Source organism: Harpia harpyja, chromosome 1 (assembly GCF_026419915.1).
Source record: "Harpia harpyja isolate bHarHar1 chromosome 1, bHarHar1 primary haplotype, whole genome shotgun sequence".
In the NCBI taxonomy this organism is placed as follows: Eukaryota; Metazoa; Chordata; class Aves; order Accipitriformes; family Accipitridae; genus Harpia; species Harpia harpyja.
The window spans coordinates 873,481-901,146 of record NC_068940.1 but is presented as its reverse complement, the minus strand read 5'-3'; the positions used below and the strand labels follow the sequence as shown (position 1 = coordinate 901,146).

The following is a 27,666-nucleotide window of genomic DNA, read 5'->3' as shown; positions in this document are numbered from 1 at the left end:
ATAATCTCCACAGATGAAGATATAACACTTTGCTTTGAAAAACCTAGAATTTTTCTAATCTAGATTAGAAAAAACTAAAAGCCTTTGTCCTTTGCTACTTGTCCTCATTTTGTCTTCACAGAGCAGGGAAATGAGCCTAACCCACCAGCAGAAAATCTCATCGCCTTCCAAAGAGGGAAAACAAGGACCAACCACGAACATGCTATGGAAGCAATGAGTATATTCACTCACTTAAAATAACAAGTGTGACTCAGATTTAGTTCATTATTACCTTGTCAAACTGGAAATTCCTTATCAAATGTTCCTGAAGGGAAGCTAACTCCAAATTAAATCAGTTTATATTGAAGAGTTAATGGGAAACAGAAACTTTGGAAAGAATTTAAATTATGTGACAGACAGAAGTTCACTCTAGAATGGCAAACCTGAAAAAAAAAATTTAGCTTAGAATGTTTTTTTTTTGCCAGCTAATGGGATGTGGTCTAGCTCTCTTCCTTCACAGAAAGTTGACCAAAAGAAACCGGCAACACATCTATGAGAGTCTGTGTGTGCAAACAGCGTGTACTGACTGTCACACACTGGGATGAAAGCAAAGTGCCCAGCTCAGTATCCTGCTCATGAAGATAATCTGTGCTTAAGCAGTAACATAGCAACTCAGGAACCATTTGGCAAACTGCACATGTGGCTGGGCCAGCTGCTGTACTGTGAAGCACCTATGTGGCAGAGCTGCTGGTCTACGGTGGAACCGCTGTGCGTTTGAAGAGTGGCACAGGAAAAGTTGTGTCAAGCTTGTGTTAAAGCATTAGCTAGCTTTTTGTTATAGTTAAGACACTTCCAGAAGTGAAAACAATTTTGTGGACAACAATAAGAATACATGTAAGAGAACTTTCCTAATGACATTTTAAAGTTCCCTATGAATTCCTACTGCTGAGGAAAGAACATCAGGAATCACTCCTGAGGTTGCATTACTTTATACTGTGACATCCTACTAAAATACATAAAAACATTGCCTGAGTCACAGCACTGCTGTCATGGATACTGCTGTGACTTTAGAAATCAGCCCTAAGAAATTGCTTTTGAAGTATTTGTCTTACTATTTAACTTAAGGATCCGTAGCACTGTAGCCAGTGTTCTTCTCTATGATAATTTGCCTTAGCAACTGTTATCCATGATGTTACCTATTGAAAACTGTATGGTAGCGTATTTTTAATCATCTAATGACAGGTTTGTGTGCTCTTGTTTGTACTTCCTCCTCCATTCTCTCTAATGGAAAATACACAGAGCAAGTTGGAAAAATAAACTGGAAAATTCACCGAGTCAACCACCAGCATATTTACTTGACAGTTATTTGAAGCAGAACTTATTCGTAATTACCCAATATTTATTTGAAAACTCCTAACAGCCGAAGTATCAACAGGTTTTAAAATGATACAACTATACTTTTTAACTTATCTATTTATGTTTGCCTACCCTACTCAATGTAAGCCAGCATCCATTACAACATATAAGACCTTAATGTAGGTGGCATGACTATATGTCATACACACATCTATGAGAAAAAACAAACTGCAACAAACAGCAGTCCAAGACATCCCCCTGTTAGTTTGAGTATGAGTGACTACATAGACTTATACTAAAAAGCAAATTTCATGTGCCCTATTTTCCTCTTTAGAAATCTGTTCAGTTGCCACAGTTCACGCCTTGTGTCAAAAAATGAAATGGCTGATAACCAATTTAATTGACATACTTACTAACATCAGGAAGGTTTCAAGGGGTGAAATAAAGTTAAACCAAATTGTTATAGTACTGATCTGGCCTGCTGTTGTAAGTGTGGCTTTTTAAAGGCTTTTATCGATTTTTCTATAATACCATATGTTACATTTTGCAAATTAAAGGCATGTGGGTAGAGTAATACAATTACAATGCAATTAAAACACATGTACTTTGTATGATTTACAACTGTATGTTTTTTCTTGTGTCTTACTGAGTTTCTACATTTCGACATTTCAAGTCCAGTGCAAGGCACGTCTCTCTCTTATCATGCAGCTGTCTAGCCCTAAGCTTAGGTGTCCCCTGTAACCCCTTCCAGGAAAAAACCTCATCTGATCTCCAGCAAGCTGTTCAGGATAGAAGGGATGAACTACCCTTGTATGTGTCTATTACTGCTAAGGATTACTGCCTACAGGTTAAAAGGTTAGATGACAGGCCTCACGTTTACTTGGCCAAAGTTAGGTAAGAAGAATGCCAATGGTATGCCAGAACAACGCAGCTTCTGGCACTAACCGTATTCAGATGAGAAGTTTATTCTGCATAAAAAGAGGTGTAATAGAACTTTAAAATTAGAACACGTTTATTTGTTTACCATACCCTGCCTTGCAAGGGGTAACAAGCAGTTCCTAATGGCTGCACGTCGAAACTGAAGGTTTGCATTTAACCCAAGTAGCACTCAGATTTATTATTTGCTATATGAAGGATAGACACGTGCATGACTATTGAAGGACTGGGGACTAACATACGCTAGCCAGTGGAAAGCTTCTGGGCAATTATTGCTGTGTGGGAGAGAGAAACGTGCCTCCGCAACTCCTTTTACCTGAGAAAGGTGGAAGATGGACCAGGGGTGCCACATAGCAGGATGAAGGTAACCAACAGTTCATCTCAGCTCTGTGTAAGGATCTAAGCAGCCAAAGGTGGCAAACGAAGCGGAGAGCAGGAGAAGTTCCCATCCCTGCTGGTGCTGCTATTTGGCTAAGAGGCATAGCTGGCCAGCCTGCACGAGTGGGCATGAAGCCCAGCAGTTCAAACCGAGAGCCTGAAATTTTAACACTCCTTTTCTCTTTTCCCTCATCCTAGAACAGAACAAATAGATTTTTGAAGGTGGACTTTCCTGTGTAAGGCTGTGGTTCGCTGACACAATACATTCAATTTTAAGCCTCCTTGTAACAGAATACAGCGCTAATGTGGTACAGGCTCACCCTGTCAGCTAAAATTAGTTAGTCCACCTACATTTTTCAAAGATTCTACTGGCTAGCTTTTCCAGAGAATCAGGCATCATCTCTAGCCCTGCAGTTTGTGTAAAATCAGGACCACCTCCCTGTTGCACACTAGATAATTTGACAAGAACATGTTTTTGTGCCCACGCATGATCCAGATGAAATTTTTGCTGCAGGGCGATTTGCTGATGCACAGAGCCAGTATGACTGATTATGGAAACAGGGCCTGTGTTTTAATGATAAATTTCATATTTTCTTCTGCACTGCAATGAAAATAGATGCAGGATTCTGGGAATAAAAAGTATGGGAAACATAAGGAGAACCTGATTATGCATTGATAAGCATGCTGTCAGGCACCCTAGATATTACTTCTGCCTGAGGCTGTGCAGATAACTAATTCTTCAGTTTGGTTGCTGAATTGGAATTAAAAAAAAACAGCAACCTGTTACCCACTACCAGCATGAAGTCCAACATGGTTTGCTTTATTCAAACATAATGTTGTATTTTTTTCCCTTTTTTCATAGATGCTTGAAACTAAACATAACGGACAAAACCACTGGAGGGTTGCTGTGGGTGTCATCCTTTTACCCAAACGTACAGGAGGTAGTACGCATACCCAAAACGTTTAATATCTAGATTAAATTGTTTTGAAGGGTGACCTGAACCCAGCAGGGAATTTGAACCCAAAATGCCCTAAGCAGCAGTTCAAAGTATTCTGCACTGAGACTCGCGGTATCTTTTGCTGACACAGTTTCATTTTCCATGAATAGTTATTAATCAAATCTCTGACTCGGTGATGTCCCAGTTACAATACTATATATGTTAAGGATACTGCCCTAAAATACATCAGGCACTTGGAATGCATACGCATACACATGCAGACATTTGTATGCACAATTCAGCATTGCATAAAGAGAATTTAGGTAGCTTCATATGATCTGGTGAACATGTACGGAAGCACTGCAGAGCAACACTGGGGTGCTAGTCTGTCTCCTGGAACCAGCATTACTGCAGTAGCATGGTGTTGTACTAGCAAAGGGAAAAACCCTACCTCTCAGCAAAACTAATTAGACTACCTGGAGTGCCATGCTTCTGGCCCTGAAGCTAACCAGAGCGGCCTGTCTCAGCCCAGTGCTTCCTAACTCCTTGTAGTTTTTAGTGCTTCCTTCAGCTTCTTACATTAAAGCCTGTAATAAACTTAAATTTCATGCATTGTAGTGGGGTACATAACTATTTCGTGAAAGATGGGTGCCACCACTAAATACATTTATCCAGTCCCAATGGTTTGACAGACTAAATGTGAATTCATTAATAGTTTTTAAGATAGCCAATCCCCCATACTGGAGACTTTGCTATTCTCCAGTTGTTTTCCCACCATCATGTTCTAATTGCGAGCAAGTACAAAAGTAACATTTAGGAGGGAAGGAAAGATCTAAACAAGTTGCTTGAAAGATGGCCTTTATTTTGCAAACATATTTGCATATACTTATACAATTAAAAACCAGTGAAGATATCTAAGCTGGTTTTGTGGGCTTTGGAGGTTTGCATGAAGTCAAACATTTTTCCATCCTTCCTCATATGAAAACAACAGGCACTTTTCACATCAGCCTGTGCTGCAACAAGTGCATTTCACTGATGGAAATTATACGCTTTATCTCTGAATCCAATGCATGAATTTGCATTAAAATATTCCGGGGGGTGTGTGGTGTGAGTGAGATTCTTTACAAAGTTGGCAAGATTGGGGTAGGAAATAGCTTCCATACATCAGGAGACTAAACAGGCTACAATTTTTCAGCTTGGAAAGAGAGATGAGCAGGGTAATGAGAGAAGTCTACAGCGTTGTGAGTGGCACGGAATAGTTTTCTGTAGAATGATTACTCACAATTTATCACAAAACAAGAGCTGGAGAACACCCAATCAAGTCATCAGACAAGTCTATGACAAATAAAAGGAAGTTCTTGTTTCAGAGTGCATAATTAGAGTGAAATTCACCATCACAAAACTGTGGGGAGGACAAAACTATACACATGCTGAAAGCAAGACGAGAAAAATGCAAAATGGGAGCCTACAGGCCTCTAAACAGAGTGGTCCTGTTGCACTTCAAATTAAGATGACCCCGGAATTGCAGTGCTACCACTGCCTTGGAGCACAGCACCACTTCAGGAGCCGCCACGCTGGGAATTAATACATGGTGGGCCACAACTTCCTTACTGGTTTCCCCTCTGAATCAGACAGCAAGCAGCCTGAATCAGCAGCAGATTACTTCTTTCTCTATGCTGAATGCCTACCCCATTCCAACCCCTGCTTGCTCACTTGGGAAGGGCTGAAGCACTGCCTGAAGGCTGCTCTCAGGATCCGTAGGGACGTCTAACGCTGGAGTCCTCCAGGGAGCAAGCAGGGTGCCAACGCCTTGCTTGCTGTATGGGCAAAGGATGATCTGGAATTAACAAAGTGGACACCGAGGGATGGTGCAGTGGGAGCAAAGGGAGTGCTCAGGTGCTCTGACTGAGCAGGAACAGAACAAGTGCAGTGGCAGGGAACAGGACCCACCTCACAATATTTATTCTTAACTGCTTGCTCTGCAGAGGATGGTCTTGCTGCTGAGATTTACAGATAATGAGAGAAGCAGCTTATCCCAAGTGAATGATTATAATTATTCGCTCATGGTCTAAAACTTGGCCTTCACTTCTGGTGTTACTCTGGAATTGCAGTCTAACATTCAGCAATGTAACAAATGGATGATGCCACCATGGAGGCCAGTTATTTGTTGTGACCACAGAGAACAGATAACAGGGTGAACATTAAATTGAATTTTAAAATAAAGAGAGTCCATCTGCTCCCCTTCTCCCCAGCAACACTTTCAAAGCCTACTTGCAAACTCCTGTGTGATGACTCCAAAAATGCTACAACATGATATCTTTGCTCTTGCTCATAAAAATAGATTTATCAAAATTATCATGTGGCACTATTACTACAAATACATCCTACATGAGGAGAACCACTGTAAGTAGGACACAGAGGAAGAAATCTCACTTACAGTTTCAGCTGTGGTATCTGTCTCACACAGTCAACACTTTAACTCCAGAAGGCAGTGTATGTTCAAAAGCCAAGAGCATGTTCTTTCCTCTCCCATTAGAGACTTGCACAGAAATACCAGGGAAAGGTTTTAGCATTTTGGATTACAATTCTCAATGCAAAAGGGCTACGGTATCTAGGTCAGAGCATTTGAATGAGGCAAGAAAGTCTGATGAAAAAATTCAGTCCTTTTTAACATGTAATGTTGGTACTTCAGAGAACAAAATACAGGAATGATCACAAAAATTGAACTAGGTCAGCAACATCTTTTTTCCTCTCAAAGACTCTTGAGTGTTGCCAGCTGGAAACTTGGGCTACGTTATGCTACAGCAACTGCAGAATAATTTTGTAGCCTGTAATCATGTCTTAATTCTCACCCTGGTTTTAGAGGTATTCTAATGTACTATGACAGCAGCCACAGAAAGTATTTTGGTGGTATTTTTGACAGCTAATTAGCATATTTCACTACTGTATTGAGTTTTACACTGTGTTGCATAAAGTTAATTTCACAAGCGTAGGAGAAAAGTGTATTCTCTTCACTGACCTGTATGCTGCATTGGGAAAACATTTGCAGGATTCTCTAGGTATACTATTAACAGTAATGGTACTTATGTGTTTTGTTTTTTCTTTCTCGTGTTTCTATATGCATGGATAAAATATAAAATAAGACAGATTGCTAATGTGCTAACTAGAGAAACACAAAAATCAATATTATTTTCATGTTGGATCCCAGAAGCAGGTTTTCAAAGGCACAAATCTCAGGGTTGCCTAAATCCCATGGAAATTCACTTATGACACATTTATGCCTTTGAAAATTTGCAGCTTTAGATTACAAAAGACCAGAATCAAACCTAAAGGCTTTGATCCTAATACCATTTTTACGCAGCCAGCAAAGATATGCAGTTGTTCAAAGAAGACATCTACTTATTACAGAGTGTGTTCAGGTCATAAAAATGCATTCGCTCAATTCATAACAGAAAGTACTTAAGGACCCACATTACTTCATGCATAGGAATAAACTCGCTAGAGAAACTGCAAGTGAAGGGAAGTAAAAGTGTGGGAGGTACACAAGCTTTGAGGACCCTGACATCTTGTATAGCAAGGTTTGAATACCACTTAAGGGCTTTATTAGCATAAGTTACCATCATTTCACAGAGGTCAATGGAGTTATATCTATGTATTCCAGCGTGGCCCTCTATTATCACCTAGAAAGAAAGAAAAATCTAGCCCAAACCTTACAGATGAACAGATCTTAGTAGGTTTAAGATTCAGACCTGTGAGTAACAACAGCAAGCTCCACAATATAGCATTTTTTCTCATTGTTTCCCAATCTACTTGGAAGATTGATTGATGAAATTGTGTGAAATAAACCATCAAACTGCTAAGGTGGCTTTTGAGAAAAGGAATAGATTGTTACCACAGTTATTCATGTATATCAGTGCAGTCCCTTGTCCCCAAAATGTTGACTTTTGTTTATAGGTGTCATGAATGCAAACAGGGTACAGCACACACAGCCAGAAGAGAAGTATTTACAGCATATCTAACACCCACCCCAAAACATCCATGCAGAAAAACCCCCAGGATCTTAGATTGGAATAGTATGTTAGCTTTGCCTCAGCCCTAAAATACATCCCCTCTGGTGCTGGAGCTGACAGTAGCTGTGGGGTCAGCGGCACCTTCTGAGGAGCGAAGAGCGTGCGTGCACTGGGGAGGAAGAGCTGAAGCAGGCAGGGGGAGGCAGCTCCCTTCCTTCACAATGGAAATGCACACAGGCCCTATCATGCACTTGGCAGTAACGTCCTGACCTGTGGTTCACATAACTACAGTCATCTCAGAAGAAACAGAGAAAAAGAAATAAGGCTTAAAAACTGACCTGTTTTTCATTTTCATCCTCCAGCCTCAGCCTGTCCTCAATGCAGTTCCTGGCCTGAAGGAATGCCTTCCTCTGAGCCCTTTCAGTCAAAATCCTCACAAAGACCCCATACAAATTTACACTGACAAAAAGGATTGCATTGGCCACAAGCTGTAAGAAAGAAAGAAAAATAAATGAATATTTTAAAATACAGATTTTTATTTTACATTTCTACTCGGCAAAATTTAAAAAAAAAAAAGGCAAAAAAAAAAAAGCACTGTCTTTAAAAATTCTGCTTCACTAGCCATGTCACTGATACCCCTTCCCACAACCCAAATGCAGTGAAACAATTACAGCAGCTACCACAAGTCTGGGCAAGCAATATTGCATAACACAGAACTTCACATCTGCTGAAGTTAATTTTTCTTACAATGATCTGTAAGCTTATGACTTTCATTCAGCATTGGTTCTTTCACCAGCCCATTAGCTGATCTGTCCATCTAATAAGAACAGTACCTTCAGCATTTGTTCAACTGCAAGATGCCTGGAACACTGAAATTATTTTTCAATGCCTTCATAAAGTAGGGATATTATTGTCCCTTTTTTTATAGTCGAGAAGCAAGGAAGTGACAAAATCTGTGACTAAATCAAAACGTGTGGCTGGGTACCCCAAGCTTTGATAATGTGCAGTTTGCACTTGGAAAATCTGCTTCTCTTCCCATATCTATACTGTTAGCAACCATACTGTATTTTTTGAGAAATCATCCAAAATATTGTTGATGCTATCCTGCAGCCGACTTCCCAGAAGGTGCTGAGTGCTTTCAAATGATGGCCCTTGGCACAAAACAAGCACCACTGCAATGCTATAAGCAGGGACAATTAATTACTTTGGAATTACTTCTATGAACAGTGCTTTAATGAAGAACACAAAAATGACCCAATTGCCCTTCTGGGTTTTTTTAATGTTTTTACAGTGTGTGATAAAGTTAGTTAACTAACCTAAATAACTCAACAGTGGTTTGCACACAACCTCCCTATTTAAGACAATCCTGTCCGAGTTTCTCACTGCATCTCTGATGACTGAAACATGTCTTCAGATGGTAAATTCTGCAATGCAATGCATTGGTTGTTTAGAAAGGAGGCAGTAAGGCCTGTTTACCCAGTATCTTTTCAGTCTCATTCTCCATATTTACTCTAGTTACTACCACAGCACGATGATAAGGATTCACGGGACTCATAAATTCCGAAAAGTCAGAAATCAGCTGGCACATAAATTGGACAAGACTGGGTGTAGTAAGAGCCAAGAAGACATTACAGCAAGTAACACAATTAATGTTAAATTCCTATGCACCTAAAATAGTTCATAAAGACCATATAACTGACATTTGCTTCTTAATTCAAGGTATACATTTCAAGCTAGTACATGTCTACTGTTGCATGATCTGCTAAAGTAAATTGAAGAGGAGACCACTCCCCTTGTTTGCACTGCATAGTAAGTCCAGCTGTGCCAACAACACAATCAATTTTTAAGAAAAATAAAACCACTGACATAATCGTAGAGGATGCTTACTGACTAACGGGCCTAGGGTTGAAGGCTTGAATTCAGCCAATATGGTAAGCAAAGATCCAAAATGACATCCAGAAACTCCCTGCTGATTTTGGAGAGCCTTTGGAAAATGTTTCACCCTACAAAAATAAGAAGGAAGTTTCTGATGTGATTAACTAATGGCAGTATACATCTCCACTCCCTGTGATCTCAGTATAGTGGGGAGAACTGAAAGCTTCATTCTGGGTGGGTTCTCCAGACCTTCACGGATTCACAAATCTTTTACCTTCATACCTGGTTGTAATCAGTTAACAAGACGTCAACAACAACTTCCCTGCAAACATTCTCACCAGTGCAAAATCAAAAAAAATACCCTGTGACAATAAAGGGAGCTGTGCCTAGCATTAGTGTTTTCTTTCTCCTCAGATACCCAAAAAGAAACAGTTATTTCACAAGATCTAACACCAGTGAAGAACGGTGTTACAGCTTCCTCCTGAGAACTGCAAAACGCGGGTTCCAGTGTCATTAGTCAGATGAATTTCAACCTAAGAATCTCATATACCAGTTACTTACATGTCACTTCTCAGAGATGGTAATACAGATGGTAAAACTTTGAAGATGAAAAGCAGCACACGAGCATATTATTTCATTATACAGGCTGAGCATAAACAGTCTGCAATTCCTATCCTGCTTTATTTTGCTTCATCACAGAGAACTGTTTGAGGTATATCAATTTTCAGCACAAGTTAAAGCCTACTAAAATGAAATTACTGTAGGAATTCCAGTAGAATCCTATTTTTAGACATGAATGTGGCCGCACTCACCTTATAGCTGCATTTTATCGTGCTGAAGTGTAGCGACAACAGTGTATTTTAAAGCTAATTCTCAGAAGCGCAACGGAATAAAAATAGAAAGGATTTGTAAAGGCCGTATTCAAAGTCAGCAGAGAGAGCCCACAGAATAAACAGCCAAGACAGTTACAGCCAGTGCAACTGCTTGACCCTGTCCATATACAAAACAGCTGTTAATAACACAGGGAGAAAAACTAATACTATCGCTGTGCACTGATATCAGAGTGGCCCAAGACATGAATAATTACTTCTAGAGAGAATAAAAAAACCCATCAACTCAGTTTCTGGTCTTCAACTGGAAGCAGTAAAAGACCGTATATTGTAACAATCTGCCAGCTGTTCTGGGACTATCATCACGATTTCACTCAAGCAACGGTGATCACCTGGACTGGGGGTGACCAGTAGGTGGGTTCCTGCAATCACGCAGCCACTTTCAGACTCAGCGGGGTAAGTCATTTTCCGACATGCTTTGAACAGTTTAAGATAAAACAGAGGCTTAGCTGTCAGCTCTGGCCTGCAGGGAATCAGGAAAGTGATAAAGCAAGTAAAAGATTCATGGATTTCAAAATGTGAGAAAAGAAAGTAGGGCAGCTTGTCTCCTGAGGTAAGAGTTCCTTTCCTCCACAACCCGCTTTCTGCTTAATTACTATTTTTTCCCCAACTGCAAACTACATACTTCTGTCTCTCTCTAGGTTTCTCAAATGCATGCCATTTCCTGGTCCCTTACATTTTAATATGTAAATATGTACCTCTATATATACACACTTACATACATATATAACTTACACACCTTATGTGCTGTAACTCCAGGAAAGATTGAGAGACTTGCTGTTAAAACTAAGGATCTTTGAAGAGGTACTGAAGCATGCAGAACTGCTGAAATATCAAGGTATTTAATTTTAAATCATTACGACATTATTCACTATAGTACTGCATGGTAGCAAAAAGAGTGCTTTTCAGGTTTCACCATCACCTTTTATTTACAGAACTACCAAAGAGACAATTTACTTAATGCAACACAAAGTGACTCAAAGACATTTTTATGCTGCAACCTCTTTCAAACAATGTTATCCTCTCATTTCATAATGAGATTACAGGTCAGCCGAAATAAAAAAAAGGCCATCAGGGTCATGAAAGCCTTTTTAAATTTTTTTTTTTTTATTGTTGTCACTGAATCTTGTACTGTGCGTTCTGCATATCCGCTGCACTTCAATACCTACATCCTGAGCTTTAAGCTTCTCTGCTCCTTAGGAGGGTACATTTTCTACCACTGGATGAACTCCGGCATGGTTCCTTGTGCTGGCTCTAGGGAGTGTTACCAAAGGCAGACTTCCAACACAGGCAGCTAGTTCTTGTGGGCTGCCTAGTCGCTGAAGAGGGACTGGCAGCTCCAGCAGGTATTTCAACCAAATTTCTGTCTCTCCTGTTTTTATCTCCATTGACTTTCTTGGGTCTTAAGTTCATTTTGGTAGGCCACTCAAACTGTGCACTACAGCAACACCCATCAAGGAGTGAGCAAATAATTCCGGAGGTAAGAAGCATGTAACATGCACACATGTACACAGGGCTTGAGGAGTTCAATTAAAGATCTCCTTTTTTTTCCCCCAGAAGCATCTCCCACTTTTTGAGTGTCCCTTGGGATTAGTTGAGAGACTCTTTGAAGAGTCTCTCAAAACTTCTATCTCTAGTGCAGATAGGATTTATTCTCCACTTCTTTTTCCTTCAAAGCAAGGATCCTCATGTATGCATTCATGCATGCACTTGCTCTCTCTCAAACAAATGGTAAAAAATTCTTCTACGTGTTATTATTTGCCTTTTGAGAGGACTCTGCTTACTCAGCAGACTAATTTTGCTATCAGGTAAACAGTTGCATAGCAGATGGTACAAACCTGAGGCTGGTTTTCATTGTGCAGTAGCTTTCTGTTTGTCTCACAAAATTGCCTCATAGAAAAATGTAGCCATTTCACAAAGGTGTAAATGACTTCTGGATCACTCAAAGACTTTTTTACAAAGTGGCATTCATGTGGATGGATATTGAACTACCCAAATTAAGTAGACTAAATGAGAAATATAAATTACCGGGGCAGAAAACTTCAGGAGACTCCCTCAGAACGTCATTGTGCTTTCTAAAAGCTGGGCTTGTGGTGTGAATGGGACTGAGAAGGGATTTCAATAGTTACCACTCTCAGGATTATAATTTAGTGGTTAATATCAAAATTCAATTTATTCTCAGCAGCATGAGTTCTCATGATATCCCAGGAAGCAGAGCAGAATACATAGGAAATATGGCCAGCATTTCCAGGTGAAGGTTGAAATTTGCAGAAAAGACAAGACCAATGTGGTTCTTGTATGTCTTAACCCTCAGCTACCTGATAAGATAAGAGGTATGGAGGGCCTGAATTCTACTTCCAGTTTTCTGTTCACTAAATTTACTGCAACTAATTTCTATGCCACTATTGTTGTTCCTGTTATGCTGACAATGTAACATTTACTCATTCTGTCAAAATACTTTGAGATATGGCAATGAAATGCATTATTGTAAAATATAAATGTCTATTGTGAGGCATGCCTCTAAGGAAAGAGTCATGAACAGCTCACCAAAATGAGTCAGTGCTTCCACCATTAAAACTGTTAAGAGCAAGGCAAGACCGTGCTGTTTATGAAAACTGTTGATACCACGAACAAGACCTTTTACAAGTTTAAACAAAAATAGTTTCTTTTTGCTGCTATGGAAAATGTTACGATTAGAGCAGTGCTTTATTTACAGAACAAGACTGCATAAAAGAGAATGAACAATTGCATCTTGATCCTGACATGCTTATGCTGAGTTTAGTAATTCACTTAATCAACTCACTTTGCAACCTTTTGAGAGCACTTAATTACTACATCTATTCCATTTGCTGAAGTAGTGTAAACACAGGAGCAGAGAACTTCTCCTTAGTTACTGTGTCCCAAAAAGCACACCCTCCTACCAGAGAAGGCAGCCAAACAAATTTTCTCCAGATTAAATAAAAGTATTCCCATTTCAAATAAACGTCCCTCTCTTATTTTTGTTAGTTTTTGTCCTAAATGGTTTATGCCATGTACTAAGAAAATATTGTTCTGCTGTGCTATTCTCCGTGGTTTCCGTCTTCATTCGCACCCCTCCTGAATCTACAGCATAGTCTAAGAGGGGATTAGTAACTAGTTATTTCAGTGGTAATGTGTAGAATGAGAGCAGATGTCACTGTTGAGGAAAAGACAGTAGCACTGGGGTGTCTATAACCATACAAGTGAAGACAGATTTTAGGCTATCTAGAATGCTACGTCCATTAACCACAGCCATTTTTTTTGAAGTGTACATGCACAATGTGTCTCTCCCTCTGTTTGTATACGTGTTTGACCAAAGTACAAGACACAATTTATAACCACTGTTTAAAATACATATCATGGTTTAAGCCCAGCCAGCAGCTAAGCACCACGTAACCACTTGCTCGCTCCTCCCCCACTCCTCTGGTGGGATGGGGAGAGAATAGGAAGAGTAAAAGTGAGAAAACTCATGGGTTGAGATAAGGACAGTTTAATACGACAACACACCGAGAGAATAAATAATAATAACAATAATACTAATAAAAGAATATATAAAGCGAATGATGCACAATGCAATTGCTCACCTCCTGGAACCCGATGCTCAGCCCACCCCCAAGCCACGATCCCCCCTCCCTGGGCCACCTCCCCCAGTTATATACTGCGCATGATGTCATACGGTAGCGAATATCCCCTTGGCTAGTTCAGGTCAGCTGTCCTGGCTGTGTCCCCTCACAGCTTCTTGTGAAAATTAACTCTATCCCAGCTGAACCCAGGACATTATCCACGCCTTATTCTATACCATCTATGTCATGCCCAGATCCTACACTTTCCAATTAATCACGACCACTTTCCCTATCTTTGATATAGGTATAGATACACACACAGAGATATATATGTACACATACCTATACACACACACAGATACCATTCCCTTAGTCTATGGGCCATCCCTCTAACATGTTCGTTGAGTTCATTTAATCCATGACTTTGGGGCTCCATCTGTCGTAACAGTCTTTCAGGGTAGGAGAGATTGTGTGTGGTGTTGGATTGTTGCACGCTGCCTGCAGAGCTCGTGGCTGGTGTATTTGGTGCAGCCCATGTCCACGGTGTGTGTGTTGAAGATGTCGATTTGGAGGAAGCTGCTGGGTGCCAGCTGCTGAAGCCAGTTCAAGTTCCATCACTGCTGCACTTTGCCTGATTTTCATGGAAGTCCATCCTTCGTTGATTTGGGTGATTCTTACTGTTATACCATTGATACGGCATATAGCAACTGTAGTAGTGATGACATACAGTAGCAGGGTTACTTAGCAATTATCATCATACAATTTAATTCACTGGCTATTCTCACCCAAAATCAAATTCCCTTGAGGCACACATCGAACTTCCCCATCCTTCCGTATCACCCACCAAATGCATGCAGGTCCTTGAGCAAAAGCAATCCCATGGGTGGGTTTGCCTTTGCCCGAGGCAGGAGTAACCCAGACTGTCTTCCCTAACGTATTCTTAATGTGCACTACGGGGACTTTCTCCCCTTCTACAGTACATGGAAGTTTTGATTGGGCAGGGCCAGCTCGATTAACCCATCCTCTAGTGTTGACTAACCAGGTAGCTTTTGCTAAAGGTGTATCCCAATGTTTGAAGGTCCCAACCCCCATTGCTCTCAGTATAGTTTTCAGCAGTCCATTGTGTCGTTCAATTCTCCCAGAGGCTGGTGCATGATAGTGAATGTGATATACCATACCCACTCAGTGGCATGCTCTTTGGCCCAGGTGTCTATGAGGTTGTTTCGGAAATGAGTCCCGTTGTCTGACTCAATTCGTTCTGGGGTGCCGTGTCACCACAAGACCTGCTTTTCAAGGCCCAGGATAGTGTTCTGGGCGGTGGCATGGGGCACGGGATGTGTTTCCAGCCATCTGGTGGTTGTTTCCACCATTGTAAGCACATGGCGCTTGCCTTGGTGGGTTTGTGGGTGTGTGATATAGTCAATGTACCAGGCCTCCCCATATTTATATTTCAGCCATCGTCCTCCATACCACAGAGGCTTTAACCACTTGGCTTGTTTGATTGCAGCACATGTTTCACATTCATGGATAACCTGTGTGATAGTGTCCATGGTCAAGTCCACCCCTCAATCACGAGCCCATCTCTATGTTGCATCTCTTCCCTGATGGCCTGAGGTGTCATGGGCCCACCAACCTATAAATACCTCACCCTTATGTTGCCAGTCCAGATCCACCTGAGCCACTTCAATCTTGGCGGCCTGATACACCTTCTGGTTGTTTTGATGTTCTTCAGTGGCCTGACCCTTGGGTACATGAGCATATACATGATGTACTTTTACAACCAGCTTCTTTAGCTGGGCAGCAATATCTTGCCACAATGGGGCAGCCCAGATGGGTTTACTTCTGCGCTGCCGGTTGCTCTGCTTCCATTCCTGTAGCCACCCCCACAGGGCATTTGCCACCATCCACGAGTCAGTATAAAGATAGAGCACTGGCCACTTTTCTCAATCAGCAATATCTAAAGCCAGCTGGGTGGCTTTCAAATCTGCAAACTAGCTCGATTCACCTTCTCTTTCAACAGCTTCTGTGACTTATATAGGACTCCATATAGCAGCCTTCCACCTCTGATGTTGTCCCACAATACAACAAGACCCATCAGTGAACAGGGCATATTGCTTCTCATTTACTGACAGCCTATTATACAGTGGGCCCCTTCAGCACGTCACCTCCTCCTCTAGCGATACCCTGAAATCTTTGCCTTCTGGCCAGTCCCTGATCACTTCCAAAATTCCTGGGCAATTGGGGTTTCGTATGTGAGCTTGTTGTGTGACCAATGCAACCCACTTACTCCACGTGGCATCAGTCGCGTGATGTGTAGAGGAGACCCTCCCTTTGAACATCCAGCCCACCACCGGCAGTCGGGGTGCTAAGAGAAGCTGTGTTTCAATACCAACCACTTACAAGGCAGCTCAAACTCCTTCATATGCTGCCAATATCTCTTTCAGTTGGAGTATAGCGAACCTTGGATCCTCTGTATCCCGGACCCCAAAACCCCAGGGGTCGGCCTCGGGTCTCCCCAGGTGCTTTCCGCCAGAGGCTCCAGGTAGGGCCATTCTCCCCAGCTCTGGTGTAGACATCTTGTCCTGCCCGGACTGGTCCAAGGGCTACTGCACAAACAATCTCCTGTTTAATTTGTTCAAAGGCTTGTCATTGTCAGGGCCCCATTTAATATCATTCTTCTGGGTCACTTGACAGAGAGGGCTTACAATTAGACTGTAATTTGGAATATGCATCCTTCAAAACCCCACAATGCCTAAGAAAGCTTGTGTTTCCTTTTTTGCTAGTCAGTGGAGACATAGCTGCTATTTAGTTGATCACATCCATTGGGAACTGACGATGCCCGTCTTGCCATTTTATTCATAAAAATTGGATTTCTTGTACAGGTCCCTTGACCTTACTTTGTTCTATGGCAAAACCGGCCTTCAGAAGGATTTGAACTATTTTCTCCCCTTTCTCAAAAACTCCTGCTGTGTTGCCCCATATGATAATGTCATCAATGTATTGCGGGTGTTCCAGAGCTTCACCCTGTTCCAGTGCAGTCTGGATCAGTCCATGGCAAATGGTGGGGCTGTGTTTCCACCCCTGGGGCAGTCTATTCCAAGTGTACTGGACACCCCCGCCAAATGAAAGCAAAGTGTGGCTGGCACTCTGCTGCCAGAGGGACTGAGAAAAACGCATTAGCAATATCAGTTGTGGCGTGCCACTTGGCTGCCTTTGACTCCAATTCATATTGAAGTTCTGGCATGGCTGGCACGGCAGCACTCAGCGGTGGCGTGACTTCATTCAGGCCACGACAGTCAACTGTTAGTCTCCACTCTCCATTAGATTTTCACACTGACCGTATGGGACTATTAAAGGGTGAGTGAGGTTTGCTGATAAGCCCTTGGATCTTCAGTCAATGAATCAGCGCATGGATGGGAACCAGGGAGTCTCGGTTGGTGCGATATTGCTGCCGGTGCACCGTCGTGGTAGCAACTGGTACCTGTTGTTCTTCAACCCTCAGCAACCCACAACAGAAATGTCCTCCGAGAGACTGGGCAAGGCGGACAGCTGTTCAGTTTCCTCCATCTCCGAGGCAGCTATACCAAAGGCCCAACGGTACCCTTTTGGGTCCTTGAAATACCCTCTCCTGAGGTAGTCTATGCCAACGATGCACGGGGCCTCTGGGCCAGCCACAATGGGGTGTTCATGGCACTCATTCCCCGTTAGACTCACTTCAGCTTCCAATACAGTTAGCTGGTGGGATCCCCCTGTCACACCAGAAATACAGATGGGTTCTGCCCCTTTATACCTTGACGGCCCTAGGGTACATTGTGCACCGGTGTCCACTAGAGCCTTATACTCCTGTGGGTCAAACGTGCCAGGCCATCGAATCCACACAGTCCAATAAACCCAGTTGTCCCTTTCCTCCACCTGGCTGGAGGCAAGGCACGTCTAATCCTGGTCTGAGTATTCATTACTCACTTTTTTATAAACATGAATCAGAAGTCCCTTCAAGAGGATCAGAGGTGAGATCAGTCCTTCTACTCTGTCTGGGGAACTGCCTGCTGGAAAATTGAAGTGGTATTTTTCCAGGAAGAATCCCCTTTTCTGATTGTTTTTCTTCGCAACTCGTGTACCTGTGCCTCTACGGTCAAGGTAGGTTTTCCATCCCACTTCCTCATGTCCTCTCCATGGTCACGCAGGTAAAACCATGGGTTACCCCATGGTGTGTACCTTCTATCTCCTCTCTCTTGAGCAGAGGAACACTCACTCCTAATAGCTGAGATAGAGGCTTGTACAGCTGCGGAGTAGGACATATCCTCTCTGAATTGCTGGAACTCCCACGACAGCTTCTCCACAGCCGAGACGCAGGCCCGTAAGGAGTAAGAGAGATTTCCTTCATATTGCCGGAGTTGGCCAGCCACTTCATCCACCATTTGTCCTTTGCCTTCTTTCCAGGACATCACTGCCAATGAGTTGGCATACAGCGCTGGTGCACTTAGTAGAAACTTCTGCCACGTGGGTTGTGTGCATTGGACTTCATCTGGATCTGTGGGTAACGGCTCGTTTTCCGGATCATTACAAAACACCTCCAGCACGGCTAATTCCCTCAGGTACTGGATACCTCTCTCCATGGTGGTCCACTTGCCTGGGTGGCATGTAACATCTTCCTTGGAGGGGTACCTTTCCTTCACGCCTGACAGAAGTCACCTCCAGAGGCTGAGGACTTGTGTCTTTTTTCCAATTGCTTTGTCAATTCCCCCTTACCTAGACAAGGATCCCAGCTGCTTCGCTTCCCTACCCTCTAATTCCCTCTAACTACTGGCCCTGTTATCCCAGCAGCAGAGCAGCCAGGTAACAATGTGCTCACCTAGCTGGTGGCTGAAATCCTTCTGCATATCCCACAGCTCACTCAGGGATAGGGATCGGGTGATTATCTCTGGTTCTGTCTCTTCTTCCTGTTCTTATGATGACCCTGGTTCACCTTCATCCGTCACTAAGTGAACTGATTTTGTGTGTTTCTCCCTCTGTATAGGGGCCACTGACACCGGCAGAGGTTGGTTCTCTGGTTCCGCTGCAGCGCCTGTCGCCGGGGTTGGTTGGTTGGGGTAGCTGCAGTGCTTGTCACGAGGGTTGGAATAGCTGCAGTGCCTGTCGGTCTGTTTTCCCCCCCTTCCCCCTGAGGGTGCTGCACAGTATCTAGCAGTGTTTGGTAGATACTGGCCAGGGCCCAGCACAGTGTGATAAGTTGTGCCTCTTTGGAATAGCCACAGAATTTTCCTTTCAAATATTCTATCACTTTATCAGGGTCCTGTAGCTGTTTGGGAGTGAAGTTCCACACCATCGGAGGTGAGAAGTTCTCTAGATACCTGCCCATATTCTCCCACATGCCATGCCACCCATGATTATCCAGCCTCAGGGCAGATCTCTGGGTGGTATTCTTAAAAAAATTTTTATGTAACCCTAAACAAGACCTGAGACACGTTCAGGAGACAGTAATAAGGGCATGCTGGCTTGAGCATCCCAAGGATATTAAAAATTCTCAAAAGCTGTTGTAATTACCCTGAAGGAGAAAGGGGAGGTGGAAGAGGGGGAGAAAGTATCCCCGTCTTCCCCATAGATTGGGTGCGACTACTAATAAATTCCGAGAGAGGGTGACCGAGATACAAGCATCACAACAGTGCCGCACACAAACACCAGCTTAACCTCATGACTAGTGATGTAATCATATCGTAAGTCGACATTACCCAGTACAGCAAAATTATAGTCCTGATCCCTCACCCAGAGGTGATAAACATCACCACAGGGAATACATAGTGCATATAAGAACTTACATACCACCACCATGTGAACAAATGAACCAACATTGTGACCAGTGACTATTTAATATACAAAATGTGTATAACAAACTCGTTTCAACAAGCTCTGGTCAGACCTGTCCTTATCTCAACCCTTTGAGCCCTACGTTGGGGCCCAAAAAGGACTGTCGTGGTTTAAGGCCAGCCGGCAAAAAGCCCCATGCAGCCGCTCGCTCACTTCCCCCGCAGTGGGATGGGGAAAGAATCAGAAGAGTAAAAGTGAGAAAACTCGCGGGTTGAGATAAGGACAGTTTAATAGGACAACAAAAGAAGAGAAGAAATAATACTACTACTAATAAAATAATATATGAAGTGAGTGATGCACAATGCAATTGCTCACCACCTGGAACCCAATGCTCAGCCCATCCCTGAGCCACGATCCTCCGTCCCCCAGCCAGCTCCCCCAGTTATATACTGACCACTGTATGGTATCAAGCATCTCCTTGGCTAGTTCGGGTCAACTATCCGGGCTGCGTCCTCTCCCAGCTTCTTGCAAAAATTAACTCTATCAGAGCCGAACCAAGGACAACATGCCATAAACCTTTCTAAAAAATGCCCCCTACAAAAGTAGAGTCATCGAGAACCATCAAGCTCCCCAGTGTTAAAAAGTTCATTTGTTGCATCTTTCTCTGAAGGACATTTCCTTTTAACTTGGAAAGATGCACCGGGAGAACCGCTAGTGCACCTCCCTCTCACGTTCTACACCGTTAGCTGTTTATCTGGTGTCAGAAGCACTTACTTCTGAGATGAAGTAGCAGAGAATTATGAGGGAATATCAGAACTAGGGCTGATTGAATCATAAATTTTGAATCCTAAACCTTGTGTACTACTGCAGCTTAAAAGCATTCTGTTAAAGACGTCTGTGATTACATAAGATACCAAATATTTGTTTTGCTAGTCCCAGAGTGTCAACTGCCTGCCCATCAATATTCTCACTCAGGTGTGTGACATGAATCTATGACATTAATTTCAGTCTCTTATTTTTTAGATTCTGAGCTGTTGTGCCTTTCTTAGTGAATTTCTGGAAGGAACTCACAATTCCAGCATTTTTACCTTTCACATTACCAATAAATTAAATCTTTATTTTGATGTACCACGACTTCTGGATTTTTTATTTTTTATTTGTTAGGAAGACAGAAAGAAGACTTATGCACAAGAAATTTTGTTCTTATCTGCAATTTTTGATTAAAAAAGAAGGCAGCTGATTTTTGGGGAATACGAAAAATATCAGACAGAGCACTTACAGGTAATATACAGCAGAGCACTGATATATGAAATTTTAGAAATAAGAAACAAAGGACTGGATGGAAAATATTGCAAGCAGCATACAGGCTGAAATACCTTCAAGCATAACTTCTCAATCACTTCAAACCATTCCAAATAATGAATGACTTCATAAAAGCTGTATTTTGGGGGGGGGGGGGGGGGGGGAAGGACCTAAACGCATAGCAGCATTCTATTCGAAATGGTTGGCGCAACTGCAACAGTAATGTTTGAAACTTGCCAAGTATTGCACTGGGCTGTTGCACTTCAGAAGTTTGAAAAAGCAATATGAAAATGCCCTGATTTGTCTCCGTCCAAAGCCTGGTTTTATACATAACGTGTGCATACAGATACACACTTGTGAGTTGGTTCTTGACAGCATGTGAACAACATTAATTATTTCTCTTAGTTTCATATTTGTATCCGTTAAGCCCAGCTGAGGTTAATATCAGCAATCTTTCCATATATCAAACCAGACCTTACAGATAGATAATTGGTGGTTACTTTTACAGAAGGCAGCAAACTGTCTCCAAAGCCCACAGAAGTTCTGGGACTATTGCAGACAGAAGAGAGTATCTGAAGAATATTACATGGGAAGCCAAAATAATTTCCCAGTCATCCATACTAATCAGTCAAGTCTAGGTACACAAGAGAACTGGCTGATCTCCACATTTTTTCACGATATGAGAGCCTATGAATGCCTCTCAGATAAGATATGAGAGATATGATATCTCAGCTGTAGTTTTGTCTTGCTGCTACATTATGGTACTGCACTCCAGAGTGTGTAACTGGTTCACAGCAGAACATACACCTTAAATGTAATAATATGGTCTCAGTCACTTCCATCTCTGGAAAGCTGACACAATGAGCTACCCCGAAAAAAGTAAAAATATTCTTGCTAGCTTGCTTACATGTCACATCCCACAAATTTCTTTGTCCTGAGAAGAAAGAGGCAAATGTTACTTATATTTCTTGCCTGATTTAGCTGTTGCATTCCTTTACAGTGTATTGTAAGTCACCATAGAACAAATAAGTTCTTCTGTGCTTTTGGGGTGGGTTGTTATGGTTTGGGGCTTTTAGGACATTGCAATTGTTCCCAAGCATTATGAATAGCTGCCGTCTATCACAAAAGACTTGGAATATGTTGCCAAAGCCATTTGAAATCGTTTCTATAGAAATTATGGCCAATATTTTTATTTATTTGTGCATGCTATTTACTTGCTTGACAGAGTCCCGGTGATCAGACCCTGAAGCTGTTCTACATCAACCAAAAATCTGCAGCTTTCTCCCTTTTTCCTATTAGTTAGTATAATGCCATGTTGTGCAATTAGAGCATAGTACAGTAATCTGTCGTCCAAAATTTGTTTGCATCTGCTGTATGCAACACGTGGTTCCTTCCCAGTACTTGTTGTCCTGCAAGAATCCATCTGAACATCTTAATACACTTTTTTTTAAAAGCTGCAGTCATTAAATACATAAAAATAAAGACTTGCGGGGATATACAATCCAAGCTAGTTTGAAACCTTTGGTGGGACTACAGTTGCTAGGTGACTGGACCTTCAGAACTTAAATGCAATTTTTCTTCATTTGAGTCCTGTGCATGGCTGAGAAACGGCACAGGGCACCCTCAGCCTGGCGCCTGGCTGCTGTAGAGAGGAAGCATTTCTTATCGCGTGCGCAGCTGTCAGACTGCAGAGACACAAAATGAGGCCGTGGCTTCGGTTCAGCAAGGGGCGTGCCACGTTTTCAGATTGCTCCTCTACCAACCCAGGAGGAAGACTGCCCGCTCCGAGTGGGACAGCCTCCTGCCCACGCCTCCAGCCATGCCTCCTCTGCAGCCCACCGGCCGCCACCGGCCGAGCGAACTCACCGCGCTCTCACGCTCCTGTGGCACCATTTGGGTGTACCCACAAACCGCACTCCGCAACGCGCCCGAGTTCTTCTGGCTCACCGAAGACTGACCGCTGTGCGCTGAGCTCCTGCACGTCCCGGCAGGAACGCGCTTCCAGCTCTTCACTCGGGACCTCTCACTTGTCAGCTTTAGTTTAGTTGTCAAAGCGTCTTCTGTACAAAGCTTTGCCAATAAACGGTGCTGGGGCAGAGGGCTCATTCTGCCGGCCAGCGACGGAGCCGGTGACAAAACCTAGGTCTTCCTAAGTCCTGGCTCTGTTCTCCAGCAGTTGAAGCTCGGTCTTGTCAAGCCTGGGCACTGTGCTGCTGGGGACGAAGTACTGTCCCCAGGGCTTATTACACACGCTGCACAGACACCGCACCACCTATTTGGTACTGAAATGGTGCTCTCCTCTGTTGTACACAGGCTACTTCCAACGAAGGCTTGAATTTTGCTCCTGGAAGGTTGGGTGCATAAAACCTAGAAAATGTAACACCCATCCTTAAAATTTCCAAGTGCCCTTTTTGAATTTAGCTTCAGGGGCTTTCTCAAGATCTGGGAGACAGCTATGGATACAACCAGGTTCCCAAGTCAGTGCATGTCAGTTAGGTATAATCACAGGCATATCACAGATGAGAAAATAAACACAAAAAGTTCAAGCAGCTGTCCAAATATTACACTGTAATGAACTCATCGTTAGGAAATCATGCTGAAATGCGCTACTTAAGGTCCGAAATAGTAAATTCAAGTCATTTTTAGTGACCCAAGCAGTGTCGGGTACACATTTTTCATATCAAGCATGGGACCTCATATTTAATTTATGCCACTAAAAAAAGTTTTCCCCCAAAATGTCAAGAAGTATACAGAAGTCTCCTAACAAGTCACCTGCAAATTAAATTGAATGACTAAACTGTGAGGCCTTGGTTCTCACTCACTGCCGAAACACCTGGTCCTTTTCCAGATGAATGAAGGCAGCCGGAGATAAAGAGAGGAAAAAGTGCATATCTGGCTGCCTGTGTACTGCTCAGTGAAAACATGACTGCATTAGGGCTAAACTCATCTCCGTCAGTCTCCCTTTCCACCAGAAGGATTGCCTGCTAGACCTGACAAATGTCCTCTTGGATCTCTTTTCTCTTTTTTTCTTCTCCATGCAGATATTTGAAGCACTTGGTGAATGATGTCATTTCTGGTCAAATGTCCTGAAAAGATGAAAGTGTTTGTCTTGACGAAACTATGTTCTATCACACAGAGCCCTTTTACTTTTCTCCTATTGTGCTTTACAACTTGCAAGAGCTGTCTCTGCAGATAATAAGATTTTTGCTCTGCAGGGTCATTTAAGCTATGGTATCTTCTGTCAGTGTTGGCACTTGAGAGCTTTAATACTGTCCAAGTTGCAAAGAAGCAATTTAAGCAGAAGAGGTAGAAAATGCTAGCCATCTTCTTGTTCAACTTTGAAAATTATTTTTGCAAAGAGAAACCAGCTATACAATATGTCACTAAGCAACTGATCAAACAAGAAATTGATGGAAGATTTAAAAAAAATATTTCCGGTCACATTTGCACTCAAGAGACTTATTAGGAAAACAAGAGGATATACCTCTGTTTAATTATTCTATTTAACAACTGAATTCATCAGGCAATGATTTCAAGAGAAGCCAAAGAAATTCTGAAGATTTAGGACCAAAGGACCAAACTCTACTCATTTTCAGTTAGTGATCCTAAAAATGAAGTTGTTAGAATCTGTACGCTGTATGACTGAAAATAGTCTGAGTGTGCTAAAAAATGGAGGCATGATTCCGTGGTTGGGAATTTGGGTAGTGTTCCAAATTGATTCATACAAACCTCATTGCTGGATCAGGACCTTAGAAAGAACAATATGCCAATTTTGTAAGCAACAGGATGCTTTTAAAGACATATCATGAGAGCATATGACTAATAAGTTCTTGCATTATATGATCTAGTCGTGTGTAGGTTTTCTGGTTCTGTTTTAATGTAACATCATTTGAATGCAAAAAAATGATTTTGGAAAAAAGTCACAATATTGTGAATGCCAAGCATTTAAAAACTCTGAGTTGAACTGCAGAAATAAATCAAAGTATTAAATCACAAACCTGGAGGAGTGAACAAGATAACAGGACATAAATCATGTATGTTTTTGGAAGGGGAGGAATAAATGGGGGTAAAGGGAAAATAAAAAAAGGAAGAAGGAAAATAATGATAAAAGGTGGAACTGAAACATGCCTACAATAAGCAGAAGAGCAAAAGAATAGTAAGGGGGCTAGAATTACAGATACGATGCCAAATTTAGAGAAAATTTAGCACAGTCTTGAAAACTGTGCTAATTTTTTCTCTTTTTTTTTTTTTTTTTTTTTGCCAATGTCATATTTTGTTCTGTCTTGTTAGAGAGGGGTCTGGGGTTTTTTTACTTGAATGAAAGAGGTGATAGGTAAGGATCATGGACTGCTATTCTTTGAATTGTGAATGAGTGCCTTCCTGGGAATTTTTTGCTCCTATAGCTACCAAAATGCTCAGAAACTCATCCCAACTTTCATCTAAACAATCAAAGTCCTCCTTCCTACAAACTGTCTGGTGGGTCTGTTTTCTGCTTTGAATGTCTTGCCAGTTCTGGTTAGCTTAAAACTGTCCATCAAATTAAGAATGTGCAATCTTAAGAGAAATGGTGCTATTTCCATGTACATATTATAAGAGATTGCAAACAGCAGAATTTTATGCCCTGAAAAAGACAAGAGTGGGATTTAACTGAGTTATTGAGAATTCTGAAAATTACAGAGGAAAACAAAATACATCAGTAAGTTCTTATTCTGCTTCAAAACAAATGAGACGGGAGACAATATGTTAAGCCCAAAGCAAGCTGTTTGCTGGTAAAAAAATAGTAAGAGTCAATTGCAACTACTGTAATATGTCATAGTATGTCATGTTACATCTTTCTTAACTGTACAAAAAATACCTTTTAAGGGTTTGCTGACTGCACTCTTTTTTGCACAAAGAAATGAAGAAATAACAAGTATGGAATAGGACATGTACTCTTCAGTGCCACTATATTTTTGCTTTCTTCTGGCATGGGCTCTGCATGTTCTTTGTCTGACCCCCAAAATGCAAGATAAATTAAGTACTGTATTTGAGTACGTTTACAACAGCAAGAAGGATGCGCAACAGGTGTGGACTTGCAGCTGGAAAGAGGTGGTGTTCAGGGTGCCCACACTGTGCATTTTGGGAGAGGCTACTTTGGATCAGCTCTAGCTTGGTCCTGTGGACTGAACACCAGTTAGCCCACTTTCCACTGAAGTCTCTGGTCTTAAAGGCACAAGATGCATTACCAGAATACAGACAAGATATTCAGGCTTTTTCTTTTTTTTCCCCCAATACAGCAAAAAATAGAGATTACTTTTTTGAAATGATCCCACTACCCTGTAAGTCTCAAAGGACTTGTATCATAAAGACTGCACAGGCACAGGAAAAGATGGCACTTACATCACAGAGATATGTGCTGAATCATGCTAAGCATAAATGTATATAAAAGGGGCTCATAATAAAAGCAAATATAGCACTGTTGATTATACCATATGTATATGAGCAAGCTACAACATACACCAAAGTCTGGCAGATGCTTATTACTCCATGGCAAAGCTTTGCTACCTACAGAAAGATTAAAATATTAATCACCTATTCATTCAATAACTTGTCAACCATTTTAATATTTTCTAATGTCCCCTGTCATAATAGTAGTCTCCTGAAATAAGTAGTTCCTAAATCATTATAGGATGATGTTAGAAACAATCCTGGAAATTACAAGTCTATAAGAGGGGATTTAAAAATGAGATATCAGGTATTGAATTCAAGCTTCATAATAACTGTGCAGATATTTAGAATTTTTTTAGACCAGAAATGTAAAAAAATATAATTTCACAGTACACTACAACTTCTCCATTTTCCTCCTTTTTTTCCCTTTCTGTACTTAAGAATAAAAATAGATGTGAAACATACATTCTTGCAACAACAGCATACTAGTTATATTTATTTTTATGACTCTGTAAAGAGTTGTACAGATTAGATTATGCTAATGAAGTTTGCTTTGCTGTTGTTATTATTATTACACACTTGTATGTATGTTTCTGAACGTGAAGTTAACAATAATAATAATAAAATCTTTTATGTCAAATCCTTCAAAAATTTTCTTGGCCAAGTTCTGATGCACTGAGTATCTCTTACGTGATTGCCCCAAATGCTCTGACAAACTATCCACGTTAGCTGTTCACAAACCCTTTTGTAAGAAATCCTAACTTACACAAACAGATTCATTAGGGATAGTTCTCCTTCCTTCAGAACTCAATACCAGTGATTTGATCCTAATTCCCTCAGTGAATTCATCTGAAATACTTCTTGAAAGAACATGGCATCAAGTACTGTGTCATGGGGTACCTGAAAGCAGAGGTGATTGATAGCAGAAGTTCAGTGAAGACCCTTAAAAAAATGGAGGTGTTGAATTAGTAATTTTGGAACAGGATGAGTTTTTGCGAACAGGATGAGTTTTCGCAAGCAGGATGAACTTCATGGAGATAAAAAATGGGTCAAAACAGATCTAAGAACTGGGGAGTTTTGACAAGGTGGAAGATCACACTGGTTCAAGAGTACACATCCTTGGTAGGTGAAGTAACAAAAGATTACTTAGACTAAGGACAGCTGCAGGGAAGAACAACAAAGAACAGCT

General features: G+C 41.7%; 1 protein-coding gene across 2 annotated transcripts in view; it reads right to left on the bottom strand.

Annotated features, from left to right (window-relative positions):
- The window catches only part of ADCY1 (adenylate cyclase 1), a 165,247-nt gene that overhangs the window by 105,622 nt on the left and 31,959 nt on the right, over positions 1-27,666 (bottom strand). For both annotated transcript variants that reach the window (XR_008236248.1, XM_052794181.1), the window contains exon 2: positions 7,936-8,085. Coding sequence is in view for 1 of the 2 variants with exons in the window: in XM_052794181.1 (XP_052650141.1) it covers positions 7,936-8,085 (150 nt within the window). In the remaining variant the exon portion in view is untranslated. The remainder of the gene's footprint in view (positions 1-7,935; positions 8,086-27,666) is intronic.